Below are 22,515 nucleotides of genomic sequence, written 5' to 3' on the forward strand. Positions count from 1 at the left end.
TTGGAACTCCAAAAGTAACTGAGAAGAAGAAAGATACCAGAGAAAACCAGTACAAACCTAATTAGTTCATTTAAAAAGTACAAGTCATCTGACTGATAGGTGACTCTCCTGCTTCCTTTCCATCAACTAAGTCAAATCATGATACATAGATGCTGTTAAAGCTACAATGAAGCATTCAGCTTCTCCACATGAGCAGTGGCACTCAGCCATAAGGAAACAATTATTTCTGGTTTTGGGGAGGGAGGGCTAAGTAAATGAATTTGAGGGCTGTAGGTTAAAGGTAGCCATTTAGGATATATTTATAATATATATGAGAAACTGATTTTATATATGAGAAACTGAAAGTTTTCCAAAGTCCAACATTAAGATTTCAAACAATAACTAACAGTAAGATTTTACCCATGATTTCAAATGCACAAGAAATATATTGCATATTGAGTTGAAGCTGTGTATTTGCTAAAGTTTTCTCTTATATCTTATATAGCCACTTGCCCTCAAATACTGTTGTTACGATCTGCCATCTTTAAGGAATAACATGAAAATAATGCAGTGTGGCATATACACACACTTACAAAATATCACCCCCTCTGGAGCAGTCGGTGGTACTGAAATACTGTAAGATGCATTACATTTGAGAATAGTGATTTATCAAAAGTTGAGAGCATTTATTCAGTTAGAGTACTGCAAAAGTGTTTCTCTAGAAACATTCATTAATGCTTTTTATTTTATTTTTAAAAACATAGCTAACAATATAGCATAGGCAGAGAGGAGAAAAGGGGAAAAAAACCCCACCCTGCTGCATGCAGATTATCATCACTTTGAAGTGTCATAACAGAAGCAACCCAACAAAGTGGAGAGCATCAATAATGAGACATTTTATGAGAGCTCCTAAACAACTATTGTTTTTGATGAACTATTTTTTTCTTCTTGAAAGAAGTCCATTTATTTTTGCCAGATCTCCAAATGAAACTGTTGCAGAACCTCTCCGGGCTGGTCTTGCCTATAAGAAGAAGGAAAAAAAAAACCCCATAGGTCTAATTTTTTAAGTTAAAATAATTTGTAAAAAACTTTAAAAGTGTCAGTCATTTAAAACTAACACACTTTCAAACAGAAAGTAGTAATCGAGGAAGTCTGAGCATTTAGCAATAGTTCAGCTTCACATTACCTGTGATTCATGGAATTTCCAGCCTATCATGTAGTATATCTGAAACGTGGCAGGGACTGAGCCATCACTATTTCCATACATTTCTGTTAGGGCAGGGAGGGAGAAAAAAAAGTCACACAGAACATTAGTTCTAAGAACTAAGTAGTTCACAGAACATTAGAACTAAGTATGACATATTCATCATCATAATGACTCTTGGTGAAAAATATGGGACAATAAAAATATCCCATACTGCTCTATCAACATAGTTTATATTCTATCATTATAATTAATGTTAAAAATACCTGTATTAAGTTATTTAGTTCTAGTCTAAAGTGCTTTACATGGAGCTCAAGGGGAAAAAACAACATGGAAAATATGTTCTTCAAGTCATTTCAGGTTAACATGTTACCTGTTAAATACTTAACTTTGTATATTGCTGCAGCTGCCAACATCGTCTCCCTATGTAGCAGAGGTTTTCTATTCCGAGAGCAGTTACTCTCCCCCATACCTAAAAATAGGTTTTAGCTTTAAGAAGAAGAAGATACAGCATATATCATGAGTTAAGTCTCAAGCACTAATGATAGATTTTTATTAAAACCTGAATAGGTATAGAGTCCTCTGAATATCTCACTGGAAGGGAGCCCAACGTACAGCAGATAATTAGGGGAATTTCTCACCTATAACAAAGATTCTCATTAATCACTTTCTGCATCTGAGAGTTTTGTTTTCATTAAGGAACTACCCTAAGCAGCAGCAGCTGATCCAGAACTAGGAGATGCTCTGAATTGCTTCTAAGTACAGCTGAGTTGTATGTGAACAACCACATTACAGTCCATGACAACTGCAGTCATAACACTAACTCAGTTATTAAGTTTCTTCCTTTCCTCAGCAGACTCCAATTTGAGGGTCCAATTATTCTTGTTCAAGACACTGTCCTGGATCTCCTGCCTATGAGTTAGGCAGGCTCACGGCCTAACATAGAGACTAGAAAGTCACTCTGTGGGAAATAGGCTTCTGTCTCTCTTTGCTGGGCTGTTTAGCAGCTCACATAGAACAAGTTTATAAAGAAAAGGAGTACTAGAAAAGCAGAAGATTCACAGCAGACCACAAAGTAGCACATTTTTGACGTTTGCTTCCCAAAACAAATGTTCTGATGGGCATAATCTCCTGACTCACAAGAGATCAGGAAAAAATTAATACCTTAAGAAAAAAAAGGAACTTGGAGGAATAAATTAAAATTAAAAGGAAGGAAGAGGCATCTGTGTTCTCATCTGGGCATTAAGAATGACTGCGTTACGGAGGTATCAATGTGTATACATTTACAAATACACAAGCAGAGAATTCACAAAACTATAATGCATATTGGTTAGCACAAAAGTACTTTGAGATAATAGAAGAATTGCTACAATGAACTTTACCTGGAGTTAAGAAACATGAAATGCTACTGTGTCTGCATCACAGATGCAGAAAATGCTTACATTCCCTAGAAGTATACATACTTGCCTTGCAAGTCTTCCATAACCTCAAACAATCCTGGATAGTTTACTTGAATTTCATCAGTATCCTAGAAGGATTCAAAAGCTTAATTTTAGAGCACATCAAGCTAAAATCATAGCATTATTTTAACTTTCACAGCAGCTACTAGATTATATCCGTCACTTCTATTCAAACTGTCTGTTTTTCCAAAAATAAAACTGCCTCAATATTTTTAAGGAATTTTGTTTAGTAGCCCAAATGCAATCAAATTTTAATTGAAGTGTCATTATTTTTATTTTGGTCTTAGAAGAAGCAGCAAGGATCTACTTTTCCAGTATATGTAACCTTCTCTGACACATTTCTCCAAGAACCACAAACCAAAGATGCCCTTCAGCTGATTTCATTGATTACAGTTAGACTGACAGAGGCAGACCAAGCTAATTCAGAAATTTATTCAGCAAGGTGCACTACATGCAAAGTGAGGCAGCACTGCATTCATAAATATTTCATATCTACTAGCAGCTCTGATGTTCTGGATTGTTTGGATTGTTCTCATATTTGTAATTACCACAGTCAGGGTGTTAAAGCCAGCTCTTGACAGCAGATGCCCCAAGTCCGAGACAGCAGTGAAAGGTGATACGTGAGGAGAAAATCCCCCTTCTCTCTCTAATTCTGCCAGCTGCAAAGAGCAGCGAAGTTCATACAGAGTGTCTCCTCCAAACATTGCACCAATGAATACTCCATCTGGCTTAAGAACTTGATGAATCTGTAATACAGAAGATAGAAACTTTCATAGTTTTTGAATATTAAGCCTATTTAACTAAGAAGTTCTTAGGGCTTCTTTTTTCATCAACTCAAAAGCAATCATTACAACAGTTTTAACAGATTTTTTCTATATGCATATCATATCACTAAATACATTTTTTTTAAATTACATGAACACAAAAATACAATTGAATAAAACTTAGGAATAGGTTAAGACTCAGATCAGTCCAACATTCAGTGATTTTCAAAAGTCAAACCAATTATACAGATACATACAAAAGTGTCATTATTGTGCATGCATGACCCGGAGTACCCAGCCTTTAAAGGCTATATCCGCAAGGCAAGCTTTATGAAAGCTTTTAGTAACATAGTAAGATACCTAATCTGTCAGAAGGGAGACTATTTGTTCTTAAGGACATATTTGCAGAAGTTGCACACTTACAACTAGGAAACACAGAACGTGCAGTTAATCTAGGGCAAAACTATATATATATATATTTTTAATGCAGAGCTCTTAAAACAATATCCTTAATTAGTTTACTTCTGTCAAAAAGGCAGAGTAAGATAGTTTGTGTTTATTTTTACTTTCTTAGATGAGGGAAGCAAAAATACTTTGTGAATGGCTTAAGACAGGTGGAGGCCTCAGTTTATAGTATTGATTTTTGCACTTCTGAATGCACAGTAGAGTAACGCAACTCTTAGTATGTCTACCCCCACATATTTTTGTCTAGACAGAGTAGCAGTACAATCACTCAAACTCCAAGCCCAACAGGACAAGGCTTCTTGTATAAACAGTCCTTTTTCCCTTCCTAGTAAGAAAACAAACAAATTCAAAGTTTGTTTTTTGTTAAAAATTGGCAGTGATCCCTTGTTCAGACATCCAGAAGAGCCATATTACATAACGAAGCTTATGAGACAGCAAAAGCTTCAAACACAGTTTGCCTTAGGGACATGAAACATGAGACTCTTTAAAACTGTTTTTTAATTAGGTATTAATCAAGATACCTTTTTCTATGGTAATAAAGAAGCCTTTAATTGGTAGGTAAAAAGAATTAGCAGTTGAAGGAAGCTTTCATTAATTAAAGCCAGTGGTCCTACATTAGGAATTGAGCATTGAAGATGAAGGTGATTCAAGGCCCACAGCTCCCCTTTGCAGGAGAAATTATTTTTATTGCAGGGGTAAACATATTTGACAGGCCATGTAGTAGTCAGTTTCTAAACATAGAATAAAATATTTCCAAGGTTCTTTTTTCTTTTTTTTTCCTAAGTTCTGCAAGAATTCACATTCCCACTTGTATTACTTCATAATGGCTGGGTACTACTGTCCCTACCAACAGGAGATAGGATAGCATGCAATGATTGACATATCTGAAATCATGGAAGAAAAGATCAAACTGGGTAAGACATTCCGTCCTCCTGCTCCAAAGTTAGCTGATTAGCAAAAAATCCACCTACAGGAAGGAGCTGAAACAATCTGAAATCAAAAGTTTTCATAACATTTGCAGTTTTCCCTCCCTGCAAAATACTTGCTTCATTTAAGAATCAAAAAGCCTTTAATTTGTTTCAGTTAAGATGACTCTGGTGGAAGTTGTATTTCAAAATAAACAGTTGGAACATAGAAATCATGCAAATTGCAAAAACTAGTTTTGGACCAGTTTGATTTTGAAAATGCTAGTACAACAACTAGTGCAACACAAAAATCAACAGCGTTACTGCAGGTTACACTAGTTTCCATGATCTCACCTATTGAGACTGTAAGATATTAAACAAATGTATTTTTTCTTTCTTATTTATTCCAAAATAATTAGAGAGAGTAAATTAATATAAATATTCCTCAAGTGATATTACTTAAACTTCTGGAAATATTAAAAAAAAAATACTTGTGTGCAACATGAGTTAGTTATGTGCCTCTTATTCATACAAGTTCAGGAAATATACAGAGCTCTGAATGCAAGTCATGGTAAATGTTGATATTTAGTATCAAAAAACAGTTTCTTACCTCTCTAAAAGCTCTAGGAAGGTCATTCACCCAATGTAAACTGAAATACCAAAAGTGTACATTTTATATGACATTATATATTAAATAAAACTTGGGGAAAGCCAAACATCTGTTACATCATCTAAGTGTGTTTCAGCAGCCAAAGCAACAAACAAGCTTCTCAGGTTGCAAAAGTTCTGAAATGCCTGCATAAAAGTGCAACGATAGCCAATAAAGTCTAAAATTTATACAAATAGCTAAGTTTTTTTTTAAAAAAGCAACAAGATGCAATTCCTGGAGACCAATAAGTCAAAACACAGGAAAAAGAGAACTTATGTGCGTCTTCAAGAGAAAAATGACCCAGTAAGAACCACCAGTACAGGACTTCTTCCTGACGTATACTTATGACTTTGCAAGTGCATTTTGTACAGCAGTACTTACTGCTGTTTAAGGGACTATTTCTCTTCCTTTTTTTTTTTTTTTTTTTGAAGTTACTCTGAAAAGCGCATTATTTAAAATCTTCATTCAAAAAATAAAGTGTAAATAAATGAAAAATGCATACCTTAAGCTGCTAACAACAAGGTCAAATGTATCTTCTTTAAAGGGAAGGAATTCCTCATCAGCTACAACAGTGACTGTAGGGATTTCAGTTTCCATAGCATTTTTCTAATGTTGGGTTAGAATAAAAACATTAGAAACTTGCTTCTTTTGCTTTTCTGTATTGTGCAATTGAAACATGACAAGTAGTACTCAGACAGCTACTTACTAGAGCATTCTCTGCAATATCTACTTGAACAAGTTTTTCAACAGTTTCCTGAAATGAAATAAGAAAGTCTGTCAAACATTTAAGTTGTTTTATGAACCAGTATTAGTCATCTTTTGGAACACTTACATATATTTAAGATAAGCTAGAAAGAATCTCATAACGCATGCTAAAAGTGAGTACATAAAGCAGAAGGCATTTTTCCCCTAAAATATTACTTGGCAATTTCTCTTTAGAGAATAGTTGGAGTGAAAATAGTAATAGAAAACACAGTCTGCATTTTTTAGGGATGAGTTCAACTTGATATAAACTGTGCATTAACAACCAATGAAGTACCTTTATTCATAGGACAGTTCTTGAAGAGCAAGTTTACCACTTCAAAATCTCCACAATGATATTTCTCACTAACAACTTATGGAGAGCAACAAAGACTAATCAAAAAGCATGCATCTTCCAGATCAAGACTGGCGGTTATCTATCATGCAACAGATGCCTTCACTTGCACTACTGTTTTTCTTAATTGTTTAATCTTCAGGGATATAAATTATTTTAAGGTAACAGATTCTGCACAGCACATCTTTGGACTGTACCTACAGATATGAGAAAGAACAAACTACTTCATCAACACTCAGAGGATTGTTTTAAGTTATAACAGTATCCTATTTGAAAGCACACGCTTATGTTAAACAACCCCAAAGTACCAAGAGACAGTACCTTAGTTAAATGTTGAGCTATGTAACCTCTTCCAGAGCCAATATCCAAAGCAAGAGGAAATGCTCTAGAAGATAGATTTTGTTTCATTAAAAAAAAAAACCCTCAAACTATTTTAAGCTTTGAAGTATGTTAAGTTTTGTCTGATAACTTTGTCTGATAATCTTTCCTAACTAAACACAGGATCGCCACTGAGCATCCTTCCATGAAGTACTGCCACGATAAAGCACACGGAGCGGTGATCGCAAAGGCAGGTAGGTGCCTTTTAAAAAAGGCCAGGCCCGCTGGGGGTGGGAGGCCAAGGGCGCTGTCCCCCGCCCTACCCTGCCCTGCCGCGCAGCGGGACTGCGACTCACCTGGTGATGTCGAACACCCTGTCCGCTATTCTGCCGCCGACCTGCGGGGAAAGCCCGCGGCAGTCAGCGGCGCGGCCGCTAACGGCCGCCCCCGGCCCGGCCCGGCCCGCCCGTCGCCCCACCTCCTCCCGCAGGTAGTCGCGCTTGGCGGGCTCCGGCTGCAGCGCCGCCCAGTTCTTCTGCTTCCGCTTCAGCTGCCGGTCGAAGGGGCTCAGCGCGCCCGATGGAGCCGAAGGAGAAGTGGCGGCCGCTGCTTGTGCCGACGGCGCCCAGAGCCGGCGCTCTCCCCAGCCCCAGCCCCAACCCCTCGGCGCTCGCGCCGCCGCGCCCCACCGGGCTCGCGCCACCCCCGCAACGGCCGCAGCCACCATGGTCTGACAGAAGCTGTCGCGGCCAGCGCCGCCCCGCCCGCGCGCATGCGCGGCGCCGCTCGGCCGCCAGCCCTCCCCCGGCCCGGCCACGCGCGCGTCCTGTGACTGGCTGGGAGCTGTGGGTCCTGTCTCGGCCGCCGTTGCGCTGCCGGAAGTTGCTGCGGGCGTCCGCGTGAGGCAGCCGGAGCGGAGCGGTGAGGAGGAGACGGTCGGGGAAGGAGGGGGGCGGCGGCGGCCGGGGTGGAGGGGGGCGCCCCGAGCGGCGCCTCGAGCAGCGCCCCGCCGCTGGGGCTCGCCGCTCGCAGCGCCGCCGCCGCCGGGGTGCTGCCCCCGGCCCGGCCCGGCCCGGCCCAGCGCCGCGCTGCCCTGCTGTTCGGCCAAGCCGGGCCTCTCTCGGTCTGCGCCTCGGAGCTGCTCTTGGCGTCGGCGAGGGCCCTCGCTGGGGAGGCTGCGCCTGCGCCCCCGAGTGCGGGGTTTTCCTAGCTTGTCGGGCTTCCCAGCGCCTCTGGTTGTGTTTGTTCGTAATTAATGCTTTGAAACGTGAAATACTTGTTCGTGAGGCAGGTACAGGTCTGGGGCCTGGCTTGCAGTGAAGTCGTTGGAAGTCCCATTCGAGGTTGAGAGCAGGTCGACTAGGCCATATCTGCAGTTGGTACAGTCGTCTTGGCTGCGTGTCTGTGATCTGAGAAAGCGAAAAGGTTTCACAAAGATTGTAGTGGTTATATGGATATTTGTGACTCATGCATTTCAAATTGCTGACTATGCTTTAAGAAAAAATTTCTAAAAGTATAGGTTAGATGCATAATTGAAAAAGGTAAAAAAAATCTGAACCGTTAGATTTCTAAAGTTATGTTAATCACTTCTTAAATGAGGTTTTTTTTTTTCCATATTGTAGTTGTTCAAGTCTTCAGCAGCATCAAAAATGGCATCCCAAGAGGAAATACTACGTGATGGGCGATTTAGCCGTGTTACTAGGGATCCCAGATTCTGGGAAATACCAGAAGAAGATTATAAAGTGAAGATTGATAAACGATTTCGAGCTATGTTTCATGACAAGAAGTTCAAACTGAAATATACTGTGGATAAAAGAGGTCGTCCTGTGAACTTTAGCTCTGTAGAGAACCTCAGAAACTTTTATGCCCTGTCAGATTCTGACTCTGAGCTTTCGGAAAATGATAGTAAAGTACATACTGAAAAGAAAACAAAGAAAAAAAAAGCTAAGCCTAAAGGAAAAGTAGATTCTGCAAAACCATTTGCTGGTGGTCTCCCTAGAGAGGAGAAAAAAATAAACAAAGAAGGGGTGGACCAAAGATGTAAAGCTATGCCTAAATTAGATGACCATCAGAGTGAAAGACAGAAAATTGCATCTAAAGTCAAGTTGAAAGACGACTGTAAGAAAACCACGATGGGAACTGATCACTCAAAGGGAAACAGAGGCCTCAGAGGCAAAGAGGAAAGTAAACAAGGAGATGCATCAAGAGGAAGACTACGTTCAGTTCAAAATGAAGAAAAGACTTCACAACCAAGTGGTACCAAATCAGTGAAGGCTTCTAGGTTGGAACGTTCCCTAGGAGGGAAAGTAAAAGAAAGAGGTTAGTTGTTAAAATAACAGGGGTAGAATTTGGCCATGTTTCCTTGGATGGTGTTGCTGTTGTTTTGCAAGGTCAATTGTGTAAATAGCTGACTGATTCTGGTTCACCGTTACTGAAGACATCCAAGGTCCTTTCTATTGTTGGAGATGGAATTGGTGTTGGGGTAACTTTGGGAAGTAAAGTATATAGTAGCTATGTATTTGTGTATTTATTAAACTGAATGAGAACGTTAAGGCTTGATACCGTGAACGCTTCATCATATCAATGCTTCTTGATTGAAAGCGTAAGGATGGCAGCATCAAGCCCTTAGTTTGAGAGAGATGTAGTTTTAAAAGAGTGGTGACGGGGAATTGTTTCTTTATACTGAAAAGTCTTAATCTTACTAAAATATTGATTAAAGAAATCAGCAATTAAAGCTTTCATTTTTAAAGTATTTGGAATCATCATAACAATTACCCTGTTTTCCTATGGCACCTATGGATAGTCTGTGCTGTGAGATAAAGTGTATAAAATCATAACCAAACTCGGTGGTCTAGAGAGAGCAGGTGACTTGGAGAAAAAGTTTTTTTTATTTGTGTTTGCATATTTATTTGTGTTTAGATATTTATTTGTGTTTACATTACTGAAATTAATTTTTACATGTAGATTCTATATGTTGAAGTAGAGTAATAGAATAATGTTTTCTCAGAGTTTGAGATTGGCAAAACAATTGTGGGGCTAAAGAATAATAGGCTAGGCAAGCTGAAGAGGCAATACTGATGATTTACGTCGTTTGTATTTGCCTGATATAAGATGTTGCTGTATCGCGCTACACATTAATATGTGACTAGTAAACCAGTAGGAAAAAAGCTGAGATTTTTTTTCTCCTTCTAAAGAGTCGTATGTAATTACAATTATAAAAGTAAATATTGAATGTTTATTTTTTAGTGACTCTGTGCACAGCCACTTGCGATCAAAGCGACATCAATAAAAGTCAACTAGAGGAAGAAATTTCTGAAAGTGAGAACTATTTTGAGTATGCAGAATCTGAAGAAGAGGAGCTGGAAGATGATAGGGAAGCAGATGAGGAGGAGGAATCAGAAGATGATGGGGAAACAGACGAGGAGGACAGTGATTCAGAAGATGATGAAGAAAGTGATATTGGGCCTGATCTAGCTAGGGGCAGAGGGAATATTGAAACGAGCTCTGATGATGATGAGGATTTCAGTGACCTATTTCCAAAGGAGCCAGAGATTGAACATTCATGGGGTGAGCTAGATAAAGATGCCCCTCGTGGAGATGAGGTAACACTTGAAAATTCACTCTTTCTGTATGTGAAAAGTTGCTAACGTGGCTAACTGATTTGACAAATGAATGTGATGATACAGATGTGCACTGTTAGGAGTTCATTGTAAATCTTCATCTATGAAACCATCTGCAAAAGTACTTTTAATACGGGTTTTTCAACCTTTTTTTAATTACAAAAAGCTCTGCAAGTGATGACGAAACAGGCTGAAAATGACAGACTCTAGGTTTTCTGTGGTATCTCTCTACCCCAGCATAGATAAGCTATCGATACATGAAGAAGCAAACAGAATAGAGCTTTCCAGAAATTCCAACATTTCAATGGTACTGTTCTTAATGCTGTTACTCACTACTGAATTTTTAACTTTTTTCACCTTCACTCTTTTCACCTGTGTTTTCTTCCAAAATAACCATAATTGCAGTACTTTCAGTGTTAGTTTAGTTTAGACTTGAGAGAGACTTTGCAAGATTACTACAGTTTTTAGAATACTTGTAAGACCTCATTGTGAATCTTAATTTTCTTTCAGTGTGAAAAAAGCCATATCAAAATCTGTAGTGCATTTAAAAAAAAATTAAACATGCTACTCTGATGTTACATATATTCATATTTTTCTTGTATGTGTCATGTTGCGTGACCGTTCTCATCCATTGTATCCTTTGTCCCAAGAACTGCTTGACACGAACTGTACTCCATCTCCTCTCTTCTATTTTTCTCTGTGCATCTGAACCCCTTTCTAACGATTGCCACCACCTTTGCAGCAGTGTTATTCTCTGAGATGCCCTTTTGTTTTTCCACCATTTTATAAATGGTTTTAGTGTCTTGCCTTCTGCTGATTGTCTGCCTTCTTGTAAGAGAAGATAAAAATCATAATATAAAACTTTGAGTTCTTACGTGTTCTTTTGATATTTTCAGCTAGGTTTTATTTATATGTTTCCAGGTAATGCTTATTACTTAAATGTGTGTTTTATTTGCTTAATATCCTAATACTGAGCTAATTTCTGGGTGTAACTCCACTTTAAGAGTTTCTGCTAGAAAGTCTTATGTTGGCTGAAAGACAAATTTAAGACTTCAAGGAAGTCTTTACTATGATAACACAAATGCACCATTGATAAATAAACTGTATTTGCAACTTCTCTGTAATGGTAATCACTGCTAACTTTTGATATGTTGAGTCTCAGCAAATCAAAAAACCTGAAATATTTGGCTATCAAAACTTGAAGGATTTTGAGAGCTAAGTGTTTAATATGAAAGCACGCAGGATGCTTTTTTAAAAGCGATTTTTAAAAATTATTTCCATTCACAATGGAAATAAACTTACAGGAATTAAAAAAGTTTACACAAATATTACAGCATCTCTGGGCTGATCTGTAAAATAGTGTGGAACATAAAGTCTTACGCAATATATTCACAAATAAAAATAACCCTTGGGCCAAGCCAACGTTAACATAAAAACAGTTGTTTAAAATAAAGCAAAACCAACCAGCAGTTCTAGTTTTCAATGCAGGAAAACATGGAGCTGCAAAGCTTTAAGGGGGAATAAATACTCCTAGTATTATTTCAGACACTAGTCTGAAAACTAGACTTGGTATGCGCAGACTTGGATTTACTTCTGATTTGTCACGGGTGGAGTTCTTATTCCTTTAGATATTTCCAACTGCGTAATTAAGAAATCATTAGACAATCAAACAGGATTTTAAAACTATGCACAATTAATGTGCAGAAAATCACAATACTGTACAGCAGTGTTATGAGACTGTGATACTAGCTGCTATTGTGACTTACTGTATGATGAAAACAATATCTTAACGTGCTGATATTATAACTGCAGTGCTAATTCTGGCATTGGTGCAGTCCGTTCTGTGGTGTCTTATGTTTTGCGTCCTTGTATTTGCTCTTTTGATTGCTGCTTCTGAGCTTTTCTAGTTTGAACGATGTAAGACGTTAAGGAAACGTTGCTTTTATGTTTTCGGTGAAGTTCATTGTTGACTTTGACTTTTGCCAGAGATGGTTGTTAAAGAACTGTGTATCCTCCTTAGCAGTCAGGAGTTAAATCTGTAAACATTACATCCTTTTTTTCCTGTACAGATTACAAGTAGATTGGCAGTTTGTAATATGGATTGGGATAGGCTGAAGGCTAAGGACTTGCTGGCTCTATTTAACTCTTTCACGCCCAAAGGAGGTGTTATATTTTCTGTTAAGGTAAGACCTGTTTTCTGAAAGAAATAGTGCCTTTTACTGTAAAGGAAAAACAAAGACTACAGAACAAAAGCAAAATGAGTTTCTCATTTATCCTGTTAATTTCGCTTTTTGTTCTTCCACAGAACTCTCTGTGTTAGAATGTGACTTGCTCTATTAGAAATAACGATGTGGTGCTTTTCAGCATTGAGCATATATTTGGAATGAGATCCTAAAGCCGTTGCCTTCTTGTGTTTGAGGTTGGCTCTAAGTGCTGCTTCACTGAAGTTAGTAGTGAAGTTTCTGAATGCTAGCTGGAGAAGGCTACGCTTCCTCGGTCAGCTTAATTTTCAGTAGTCACTATGGCTATTTCCAAATGTTTTTCAACCCTTTTTATCATTGCACAACACTGCTTGTTTTTTGCACCAATTTTGAGGGTTTTTTTATAAATTGGCTAAATGCCGATCAGTTAAATGATATTTTTGATTCTATTAATGCCTGCCTGCAGCTGAAACTCTTGGAGAAATTTTAGCTGAGTAGCTAACTCTGAAAAGGGTGTTCCCACGTGTAAATGAATGAAATCAGAGCTCCTGTTGGTTCCCATGTATAAATGAGTGAAGTCAGGGCTCCTGTTGATCTTCACCCCCCTCAGAATTTTCTAATTCCTAATGGACCGTTTGTTTATTTCACTGTCTTTTCTGTGAATTAAAATTAAGCAGGCATCAGTTTGTGGAATTGATCTCTTTTTTTTTTTTTTTTCTCTAAAATCAGTACAATCTAAAAGGCTTGATGGGATACTTTTTCTTAGCTGGTGTATATTATGCCTCTACAGTTGAAACTTGTTTTTGTGTTGTTGTATTTGCAGATTTATCCTTCAGAGTTTGGAAAAGAAAGATTGAAAGAGGAAGAACTCCAAGGACCTGCAGAACTATTTGATCTTCCAGAGAATACCACAGAGAAAGACGGGTATTAACTTACTCTTCAAATGAGAGATATAATAAATCTAATTCTTGGTGAAAATCTCAATCAACTCCGGTTTTCAAAACTTCATTTGTGGAAGTCTCCTGTAGACAGCTTTAATTTTATAGCTTTTCAAGGGATATTTTAGAATTGACCCTGTTTCGTTGTCATTGCATTGAATAAATGCATTATGATGAAACTTAAGGAGCTTGCTTGTTGATAAGTGACTTTACAGTTTCTATTATGTAGCTCATTGGGATAATAAATCAAACAGAATTGCGGAGAGCTTAACGTAGCGTTCTTCTCTGCAAATTGCTATTCATGCAAGAAACTCCCATTGTTGCGTCCTATCAAAATTGTTATCAGCATAACCAGCAGGGAACTTAACTTAGTCTGAGAATTCCCAGGCTAAGTTATATCTGGAATACCACACCACCAGCAGCCCTGGCTTACTAGGCTGAACTCGTCAGGCCTACCATTGTCCAGGCTTCTTCAGGCATGTCTTTTTTTTCCTGTTGTTTTGCTTAAAAGTTTTGTCCGTATGGAAGTTGATGTTTTGCTTTTATATTTTCCCACAATTTCCAGATGTTTGGCAGGCTGACTGGAGCCACTTTTGTAGTATGCATCCGACTGGACTGCCATATATTTGAAAATTCTGGATGCTTCTAAAATAAATGCAGATCGCTTTGCAGAAGGTCCAATGCGTGAGGGAGTTGTATCCTGAACTTAAAATAGCGTACGCTCAAGTCAGCTTCACTGCGTGTATGAGGGTCCATTCTAGTGCATCTGACCTACTTCTCAGTAGGTCCTGTACGTTCTGGAACACGATGAACGGAAATGCCAGTACTGAGATATCTCAGCAATACCTGTGCATGTGCCCTTTAAATTCACAGACCAGGACTTCAGCCCTGTGCTCTCTCCTTCATCTTCCCGCCAGTTCATCCGCTTCTCAGTCTCATTTCTGCTTTATTTCTCTTGCCATTATCCTATACTAGAACACCTGCGCTTCCAAATTATTATCCTGAGGGAGGCCTCACTTATGTCACTTGCTTATTCGTTACTCCTCCACTGTCTCTCTGCAACGTGATCATCTGCAATCTTGTCCTCTTACAGTCTCTGAGATTCTCTTATGTTCCTAATGTGTGCCCTTACTTATCTATGGCACATCCTTCTCATCAGCCAGTACCTTGTTCTGAGCCAGCCTTGTTTCTGGTGCCAGCTCAGCTAAGTAACTGCACTCGCTTGGATAAGAACTATTAAATGCTACTTTCTCTGTCCTGCAAAGAGCATACAAAGAGGTTACTCTGTATGGCCTGTGCAGAGCCTCTAACTTAACAACTCCTGTAGGAAGTGGAGTCAGGTACCGTTGCTGTTACCTAACATTTTCCAATGCTTTGAACACTGCTAGTAATAGACAAGCCAGACTCTAATAATTTTGCCCTAGCGTGTTAGCTCATCTTGTGGAGAATTGCAAAGATCTTGGGTGAGGCACCAGTTTCTGTAATGAAAATAGGTTAATTAATCTTGTTACTTGAATAAAACCGAGTTGATGGCGGAACTTCACGCTGTTTAACATCTAACCCTTTTTGCAAGATTGTGACAGTGCTTGAATGATGCGTATTTTTAATGAGTTTAAAATATTTTACAGATGAGAAGTTGTTTAAGCCAGCTGATCTGATGTTGTTGTTTTTCACTTTTGCAGGCTTTATAAGGAAAAACTGAGAGAATATCAATTTAAGCGACTGAAGTACTTCTATGCAGTAGTAGAATGTGATTCTCCTGAAACGGCCAATAAAATTTATGAGGAGTGTGATGGATTGGAATTTGAAAGTAGCTGTTCTTTTATAGACCTGAGGTAAGTCTAATGGTGACTTTTTTACTTATCTGGGAAAGGGGAAATTGAAGCCATTTTAAAATAATTTGAAATAAACGTTATTGTCTTTATTCTGCAACCAAAAGTATATTTTTGAGATAAATTATATATGCAATGAGTTGTCAGGATTTCCTTTGGGTTTCTTTTTTATGTTTGAGTGTTTTTACTGGCAGATGGAAAGTTTGAGAGAGGATCTCTCCAAAGAGATATTATTCTCAGATAAGTCAGGTAAAATGTTAAGGTTGCATCTTTAACCTGTTGCTACAGTCAAGGGAAGTTGTAGGATGCAGATTTAGAAAGCAAATCAACATATTGCTGTTCTCTCGCTACTTTTTTTCAGCTAAGGATTCAGAGGAAGTGGCTCTTTCTCAAGTTTGTTTACCACAGGGCAAGAATATTGCTGCTGTTGTCTTGAAGCTGCAGTAGATTACTATGCTATCCCCTATGAATGAGATCACAAGCTCTAATATTTTGAAAGCTGTGTTTAGGAAAACGGGAATTTTAAGTTACAGTTATGCTTTATTGTTAGTATTTTATTTTGTTATTTAAAAAAAGCTTTCTAATCTGAGACTGTAGACAGGTTACTAAATCATGTTAAGTTTTGATAGAAGCTGGCTTTGTCTGCTGGAGCTCATATTATAGGCAGTCTCAGAAAGCTGTGAAAGATAAGATATGCTCTAAATCATTCTCTGGAGGAGCGTAATTCATCTGCTTTGAATCACTCTGGAGAAAACTGTCTCTGCCAAATGAACGTGCAACTTTTCTGTTGTTGTTAATATAGCTTTCATGCTTCTAGACATAGAATGATTAGCATTTTACAACACAGACTTCTGTTTGAAATTCCCCAAAGCGCTTCCTAATCTCTCACCTAATGTGTTAAATTTTAATGTTGAATAGCACTTACCATCTTACATGGTGATTTAAAAAAAAAAAAAAAAAGTAATTGCGCATGTAGCTTTTTATCTAATTTCTTCTGGTATTATACAAGACTGCCTTTTTAACAGTTTTTTAGTAGTTGTAATGTTAAAAGATATACCAGGTTTTCTTAAAATGTTTTGAATTTTTGGTTTATGTATCTTCAAGTGTGATTTTAATTTACTACCTTTTTTTTTTTTAATTTTTAATTTTAAGCTTCCTGAAAAGGTGATTCTTAAAAACAACAGAAACAAACTAACAAACTCTGGCCTTGCCAAACTGAAAACTATTATAGCTTTCTCCTCCAACATGGTGGTGTTATACAGAAAACACCTGTGGAATAGCTGTGCAGAAGCCAGACAGTTACTTTTACGTATGTGGTACGGATTTCCTTTGTTTTCTTTTCAGGCTTCCCAACTTTTTATTTTAGCAAATTCTTTTGTGGTCATGTACAAGAGTTGGAAAAACTGAGTCTGTTTAATCCTTTCAAATTTCACAGTGTATTTGAATAACAGCATTTTATCTGCCTTTAAGATTTATTCCAGATAACGTTACGTTTGATGATAAGCCAAAAGATGTAGCCTCAGAAGTGAATGTAGCTGCGTATAAGCCAAAGTACTTTACATCTGCTGGTATGGTAACATCAAAGGTATCTTTACAGTGTTTTTGTATGCTTTTGTGATGTGTTTAGTTTTATTGCTAGCTTATAAATTGTATAGATAGTAAAGAAAAGATTCCTGCCTATATTCACTATTTCACAATGAAGACATCAAACATATTATGAAGCGTGAGCGTATTATGGAGTCACAAGTTGAGATACTATAGATAAGCTTGAACTTTAGATTTTTAAAGAGTTTTAACTTACTTGTTATTACTAAACTACTACTACTTAAATTTGGATGTAGTTCAACAAGATCCTTTTGGTAATAGTGCCAGGCTTAAAACAGTTGCTTCCGCTCCTTGTAGCTATTTGTTCCTACTCTGCCTTATGTGACAGCCAAAACATTCATCTGACCCTGAAGTGAACCAAACTGAAGAAGTGATTATTTGAGAAATACTTAGTAATTTCTGCTGGATCAGAACAGACAGATCTGTTTCATCTTCCAGTTGATAGTGAAGTTGGGCAAATACTTTCATTGCCCCCATTGCAATCCATGCTGGAGGAGTAGGGGAGAGTAGTCGGTGGCTGCTGCCTCAACTTACCAGTACCTGCCGCCACACATCAAATTTGGCTTGCAGAGATTTTGTATTTTCTGACCCGGTGTTACAGAACCCTTCTAATGCAAGAGGAGACTTCTTCATTCTTTCCTGTACTTAAAATTCATTGAAACTGTTCTGTTGTAGAACAAAGAAGTTAGAATTAAATTGATTTTAGTAAACTATTATATTATAGCTAATTGACGACGTTGTCAAGATCAGCAATAGCTTAACGCTCCTTCTTATATGGAGCATGTAAAACAATTTTCTCTAAAAAGACAGAGTGATGAATTTTAGTATTTCAGCTTCTACAACTGGCATTCTTTTTATTTTTAAGATAGATATCACATGGGATGAAACAGATCATGAAAGAGTAACATCGCTTAGCAGAACTTTTAACAAAGAGGAACTTCTTGACATGGATTTTCAAGCTTATTTGGCTTCATCCAGTGAAGAAGAGGAAGAACAGGAGCAAGGTACTTGACTTTGTGAACAATGTTTATTAACTTATTAGCCACAGTATTTTTAACGTGAATTTTTTAGATACGTAAGCACTTCCTAAAGAGTGGAATTTTAAATTTGTCGTCTTTTACAGCGACGATAATATGCTCCTGGTATAAAAGGTCTGGCTAAGTTCTAACATGAAAATAACCTACCTTTCCTCCACTTTTTTTGTGTGTATCTTCTAAAGGAGAAGCAAAGTTAGTGGTGAGAGTGTTGGTGTGTTTTGTTCACCCTCTGCAAATCAGGAAATTACTGAGTTGATGATAAACTAGTGAAATGATGAAAACTAGTACAGAGAGGAAGGTAGTTCTGCGCAATTTAAAGATTCAGACATCCAGTTCAAGCTGACGTGCATTACCACCTGCTTGACTTATTTGACAGTTAAGACTTATGTGTAAATAAAAGCTCAATTTGAAGAAATTCATAAGTCTTTGATCCACGCTTGGTAACATGGAAGCTGTAGAATTCTTCAAATGTACTGAAACATGCCTAGTTTTTTTTACTAGTTAGATACAGATGACAAGAAACTAAATTATTTCAGTGTTCTCTATTCATAATAGGAATAGACATATATGGTTTTTTTAAATCTCTAAGTTATCTCTAAAACCACAGTTGAGATTCATATGCAAACTTGATTCTCCAAAAAATTAATATCTCTAATGTGACCACAAAATTGCCAAATTTCTTTTGAAGACAAAGGAAATGTTTCTGCAGAAACAATTTGAGAAGTAGATGATTAGCTGAATTTGGAACTACAAATTATTTAGAAAATTCATTAGTGAGACAGTTTGACTTAAGTATATCACCCTAGCTTTAAACCGCTTGCTTTTATTTCTGTGCTGCCAAACCTCTTTGCCTGGTGTAATTGATTCTCATTAAGCCAAGTATGATCTTTATAATTGGATTGATTTCAAATACTGTAGCAAGATTACAGGTGATCTAAAACATGGCACATTTTCTGTATTGCTGATGTGATTATTCTGTTAAAGAAGAGACACTTTTCTTCCTGCATTTGAATAGTTTATCTGGAGATTGTGGTAATTATTCGTATCAACTGTTCAGTGATGAGTGAAGATCTGCTTTCTTTCTGTGAAGGCTGAGTAACATTAGCCAAAAATTATCAAGCATTGGGTGATAAGGAATTATCCTAATTATTGAGACCTTCAGTATCTACTTTCTGAATAATAGGTTGGACCTCTGGATTTTTCTTCCTTTTTTTCTCCTGTCCTTCTCTTACCTCATTTTTTTCGATGTACCTTAACACTTCTTTGACACATTTGGCAGTATATACTTTAATCTCTTAAGTTTTGAGATAAAAGTATTTTTAAGAGAGCTGGAGGTGTTCAACTTTTTCCCTCTTCAGAGGAAAAGTCTTAGTTTTTAGTGTGAAGTGATTGATGACTGAATGAATTAGGTATAAGGCTAAATGCAGAAATCTGCTTATAGGTTAATGTAGTGATTTGTCCTCTTCATGGCCCGCTGTATGCATATTAAAGTCTCTGCAGGGCAAGCAGGTACTGAACAAGCTGTCCAAAGACTGTATGTGCTGGGTGGCCTAGATGGGACATTGGATCTGTTCCAGACCTTTTGAAGTCCTGAGGAAAGTGAAGATTGTACAGAGCTTCTACACTGCAACATTTGCTCTTCATGGGTTACCAGATTGTGAATGACAGTGGAGAAAGGCTGTGCTGTGTGCCTTCCTAAACCATGGATTTTATATACTGAGGGGAAAAGCAAGCAGCAGAATTTGTTTAAAGGAACCTTACAAAGAGAGTAGTGGTAACATCTTTCAAATGCTTTTTAGTTCTCACAAATTCTTGAGAATATAAAAAGAATGTCATCAGACTTAATAAGCTACCTAAATCTTCTATGTTTGGTGAGCCAACATATTTATAAATTCCTGAATTTCTTGTTTGTTTTCACTCTAAAACTCAGTATGCTCTTATTAAAAATATATAGCCTAAAGTAGAAGGAAAATAAAATGTCATTAAATATTAATCACATCTTTCAAATAGATGTGAAAATCGATTTATATTGCATTAAAGCAGGTTATTGCAATCAGAGATGAGTTTGGAGCATGCAGGAGAGCCTTACAGATTTTTCTGGTTATAGAGTTGGGAAATCTTCTGGCAACAAATTGCTTGGCAATACCTTGCCAGGATTCATGCCCATTTGTTTCTCATCTTCATAAAAACGCATTTATAAAGTGCACCTCTATGAATCTTATCTTCTGTAGTAATGGATAATCAAGTATCTTAACGAGAGCAGTAGATGTGGAGAAAACTATTTCGTTTTTCTTAAAACCTACAAGACTGCAGCTATGTTAGAAGAACAGCATCTGTAGTGGGTTGCTGATGAAAGTGAATGTCTATACTTTTTAAAATTTCTAAAACAGTGCTTACTTATTAAACTTTGCTAGGAAGAAGGAGAAAGTCAGCATTAAGATATCTTAGCACACCAGTGACTTTTAAACCTGGAAATGTCTGGCTTCTAATGATGTTTTGAAAAGTAAGTTATTAACAGAGGAATTATGTTGCCATGTCTTTAACGTGTTCCTGATGTTTTATCCCTTGCGTTACGTGATATATGACAGGATTCCATCCGACAGGCTTCCATCCAGCAGAATTATGTGTCACTAAGCACAAACGGGGAAAATGAATTTCAGCTGTTTGAATGGAAATGTAAGAGTGTGATAAGAAGGAAAGAATGTTCTGGACTTTTATTCATTTTTTTTAACTTATTAAAAATGTTTTATTTATAAGCAGGTTTTCGTTGCCCTGTTTTAGTTTGTTTCTATGAAACTTTTCAAATTAAAAATGTCTGCCACGACTGTTAGTTATTACTATTATACAACAGGTTTGTAATGTCAGATAGTTCAGTGACCTAGTAAGCTGTGGTTCATACCACAAGGTATCTCCTTTACATTGCTTCTGAATTTTCTGTTACTTGGACACACTTGTTCCAATCAGTAAGCCTTTGTGCTGTGCATCGAAGTCTAGCCCTTAACGGCTGTTCTGAGCACGAACAACCAGGGACTCAGGTTATGGCATTTTAAAGGATGCTTCAAATTAAGCATACCTTTTTTTTTTATGCCTAAGCTTTTGTTCTGGTTTCATCTTTCCAAAACCAAGATCTCCTCTGCTGCTCTGCTTTGCACTGGCACACGGAATAACTGAAAGGCCAAATAGACGGTATGAGAAAACGCTTACTGGTGTATTTTTAACTAATTGTTCCTAATAGGGAATGCGTCTAGTGAATTATAAGAAAGTGTAATTGTGCGTAGGGAATTCTGTGTAGTACCCTGTTCTCCGCAGCAGGAGTTTGGGCAGGTAGCGCAGTCGCTTGTCGTATCAGAGTTCTAGTACAAGACTCTACAAAGGCAATAGATCTGTTCTTTTGCTGCCGCGCTAATGTCAGAGGCACGCAAATGTAGAGAAAGGAAACGTAATTGTTGGGAAAGAGAGTGGCTGGGTGGAGTTTTAAATGTTTTCAGTAATGCTAATCTTATTTGTAGTGATTAATGTGAAATAAAATCAAACTACTTACCTCTTTAGTAATTTTGAAATATATTCGGCTCAATAACTCTGACTAGGTACATAAATTTAAATGTATCTTTTAATTTTATCATGTGACAACACAGTCCACCTTGCTTTTTGAAAAACAAACAGTGGCAGAACGTATACAAGTATTTATTTGCTAGAACTATTACAGAAGGATAAATAATGGAAGATGATAGAAGTAGAACATGAAACGATTTAACATTGCCCCGAATCAGATGCATGTTTATCAAATGCATTGAACAGGATATTGTTTGTGTTGTCTCCCTCAATCTTGTGTACTTGCTTTGCTCTGGTAATAGTGCTCTTTTGACGGTAATAAAGAGCTGACTTTTTAGGATATTTCTGTTGGGTTGCTTTTGGCTAAAATATTTCCTAAGGAAGCAAGCTAGAAGAGGAGTTAAACAGCTTATAAATTGCCAAGCCGTGGTGGAATTTCATGAGACAAAGGAGAAGCAATACAACTTGATGATTTTCTTTCTGTGAAGCTTCAGAAGTGTAGTGTTACTGATGCAGGTGCTGGAGATTTTCCAAAACACGTTTACAGGAGCTTCTGTAACAAAATGTGCTTGGAAGGCCAGGAACAAGGGTCATCTCGACTCCTCTAATAAGTTCAAACAAGCTGTTGGAAGTGTCCAGTAACTTAGAATTGAAGGATACATCTGCGTGTGCGTTTGCAGGCCAGTGTGTCCCTACTCTGAAAGGGCTAGACTGGAGCCAACTCTGATTTGAAGCATATTAGTCTTGGCTTACGTCTGCCTGGCTCAAAAGCATGGCTCTAGGAATCCCAGTCACCTCTGCACAGCCAGCCAGATGCTTGAAGGCTGCAGCAGCTACAGTCACCTGGTTTGCAAAGTGACTCTGAAATTGCATCCAGTGCACGCCACTGA

At 37.7% G+C, this 22,515-nt stretch overlaps 2 protein-coding genes across 4 annotated transcripts in view; one reads left to right on the top strand and one right to left on the bottom strand.

Annotated features, from left to right (window-relative positions):
* Positions 1–706: 706 nt before the first annotated feature.
* Positions 707–7,567, bottom strand: NDUFAF5 (NADH:ubiquinone oxidoreductase complex assembly factor 5). Of its 2 annotated transcripts, none has more exons than XM_068940231.1 (11): positions 7,319–7,567; positions 7,197–7,237; positions 6,844–6,907; positions 6,133–6,180; positions 5,929–6,032; positions 5,388–5,427; positions 3,192–3,389; positions 2,651–2,711; positions 1,572–1,655; positions 1,166–1,248; positions 707–1,000 (listed from the first exon to the last, which is right to left on the bottom strand). In XM_068940231.1, exons 1-11 carry the CDS (start codon positions 7,565–7,567, stop codon positions 914–916), a joined length of 1,059 nt encoding a protein of 352 aa, XP_068796332.1. In that variant the 3' UTR covers positions 707–913. The 2 variants fall into 2 exon arrangements, with proteins under 2 accessions (XP_068796332.1, XP_068796331.1); XM_068940230.1 differs by having other exon boundaries at positions 1,557–1,655.
* Positions 7,568–7,596: 29 nt separating this feature from the next.
* ESF1 (ESF1 nucleolar pre-rRNA processing protein homolog) overlaps positions 7,597–22,515 on the top strand; it is a 38,413-nt gene continuing 23,494 nt past the window's right edge. The window contains exons 1-8 of one of the 2 annotated variants that reach the window (XM_068940229.1): positions 7,597–7,761; positions 8,463–9,159; positions 10,087–10,442; positions 12,530–12,643; positions 13,485–13,585; positions 15,282–15,434; positions 16,902–17,016; positions 17,902–18,040. In XM_068940229.1, the coding sequence (XP_068796330.1) occupies positions 8,490–9,159; positions 10,087–10,442; positions 12,530–12,643; positions 13,485–13,585; positions 15,282–15,434; positions 16,902–17,016; positions 17,902–18,040 (1,648 nt within the window). In that variant the 5' untranslated portion in view covers positions 7,597–7,761; positions 8,463–8,489. Of the gene's footprint in view, positions 7,762–7,960; positions 8,076–8,462; positions 9,160–10,086; positions 10,443–12,529; positions 12,644–13,484; positions 13,586–15,281; positions 15,435–16,901; positions 17,017–17,901; positions 18,041–22,515 lie in introns of those variants that run through there. The other variant, XM_009673994.2, reaches the window with a different exon arrangement.

The sequence above is a fragment of the Struthio camelus genome, chromosome 3, assembly GCF_040807025.1.
Source record: "Struthio camelus isolate bStrCam1 chromosome 3, bStrCam1.hap1, whole genome shotgun sequence".
Lineage (NCBI taxonomy): Eukaryota > Metazoa > Chordata > Aves > Struthioniformes > Struthionidae > Struthio > Struthio camelus.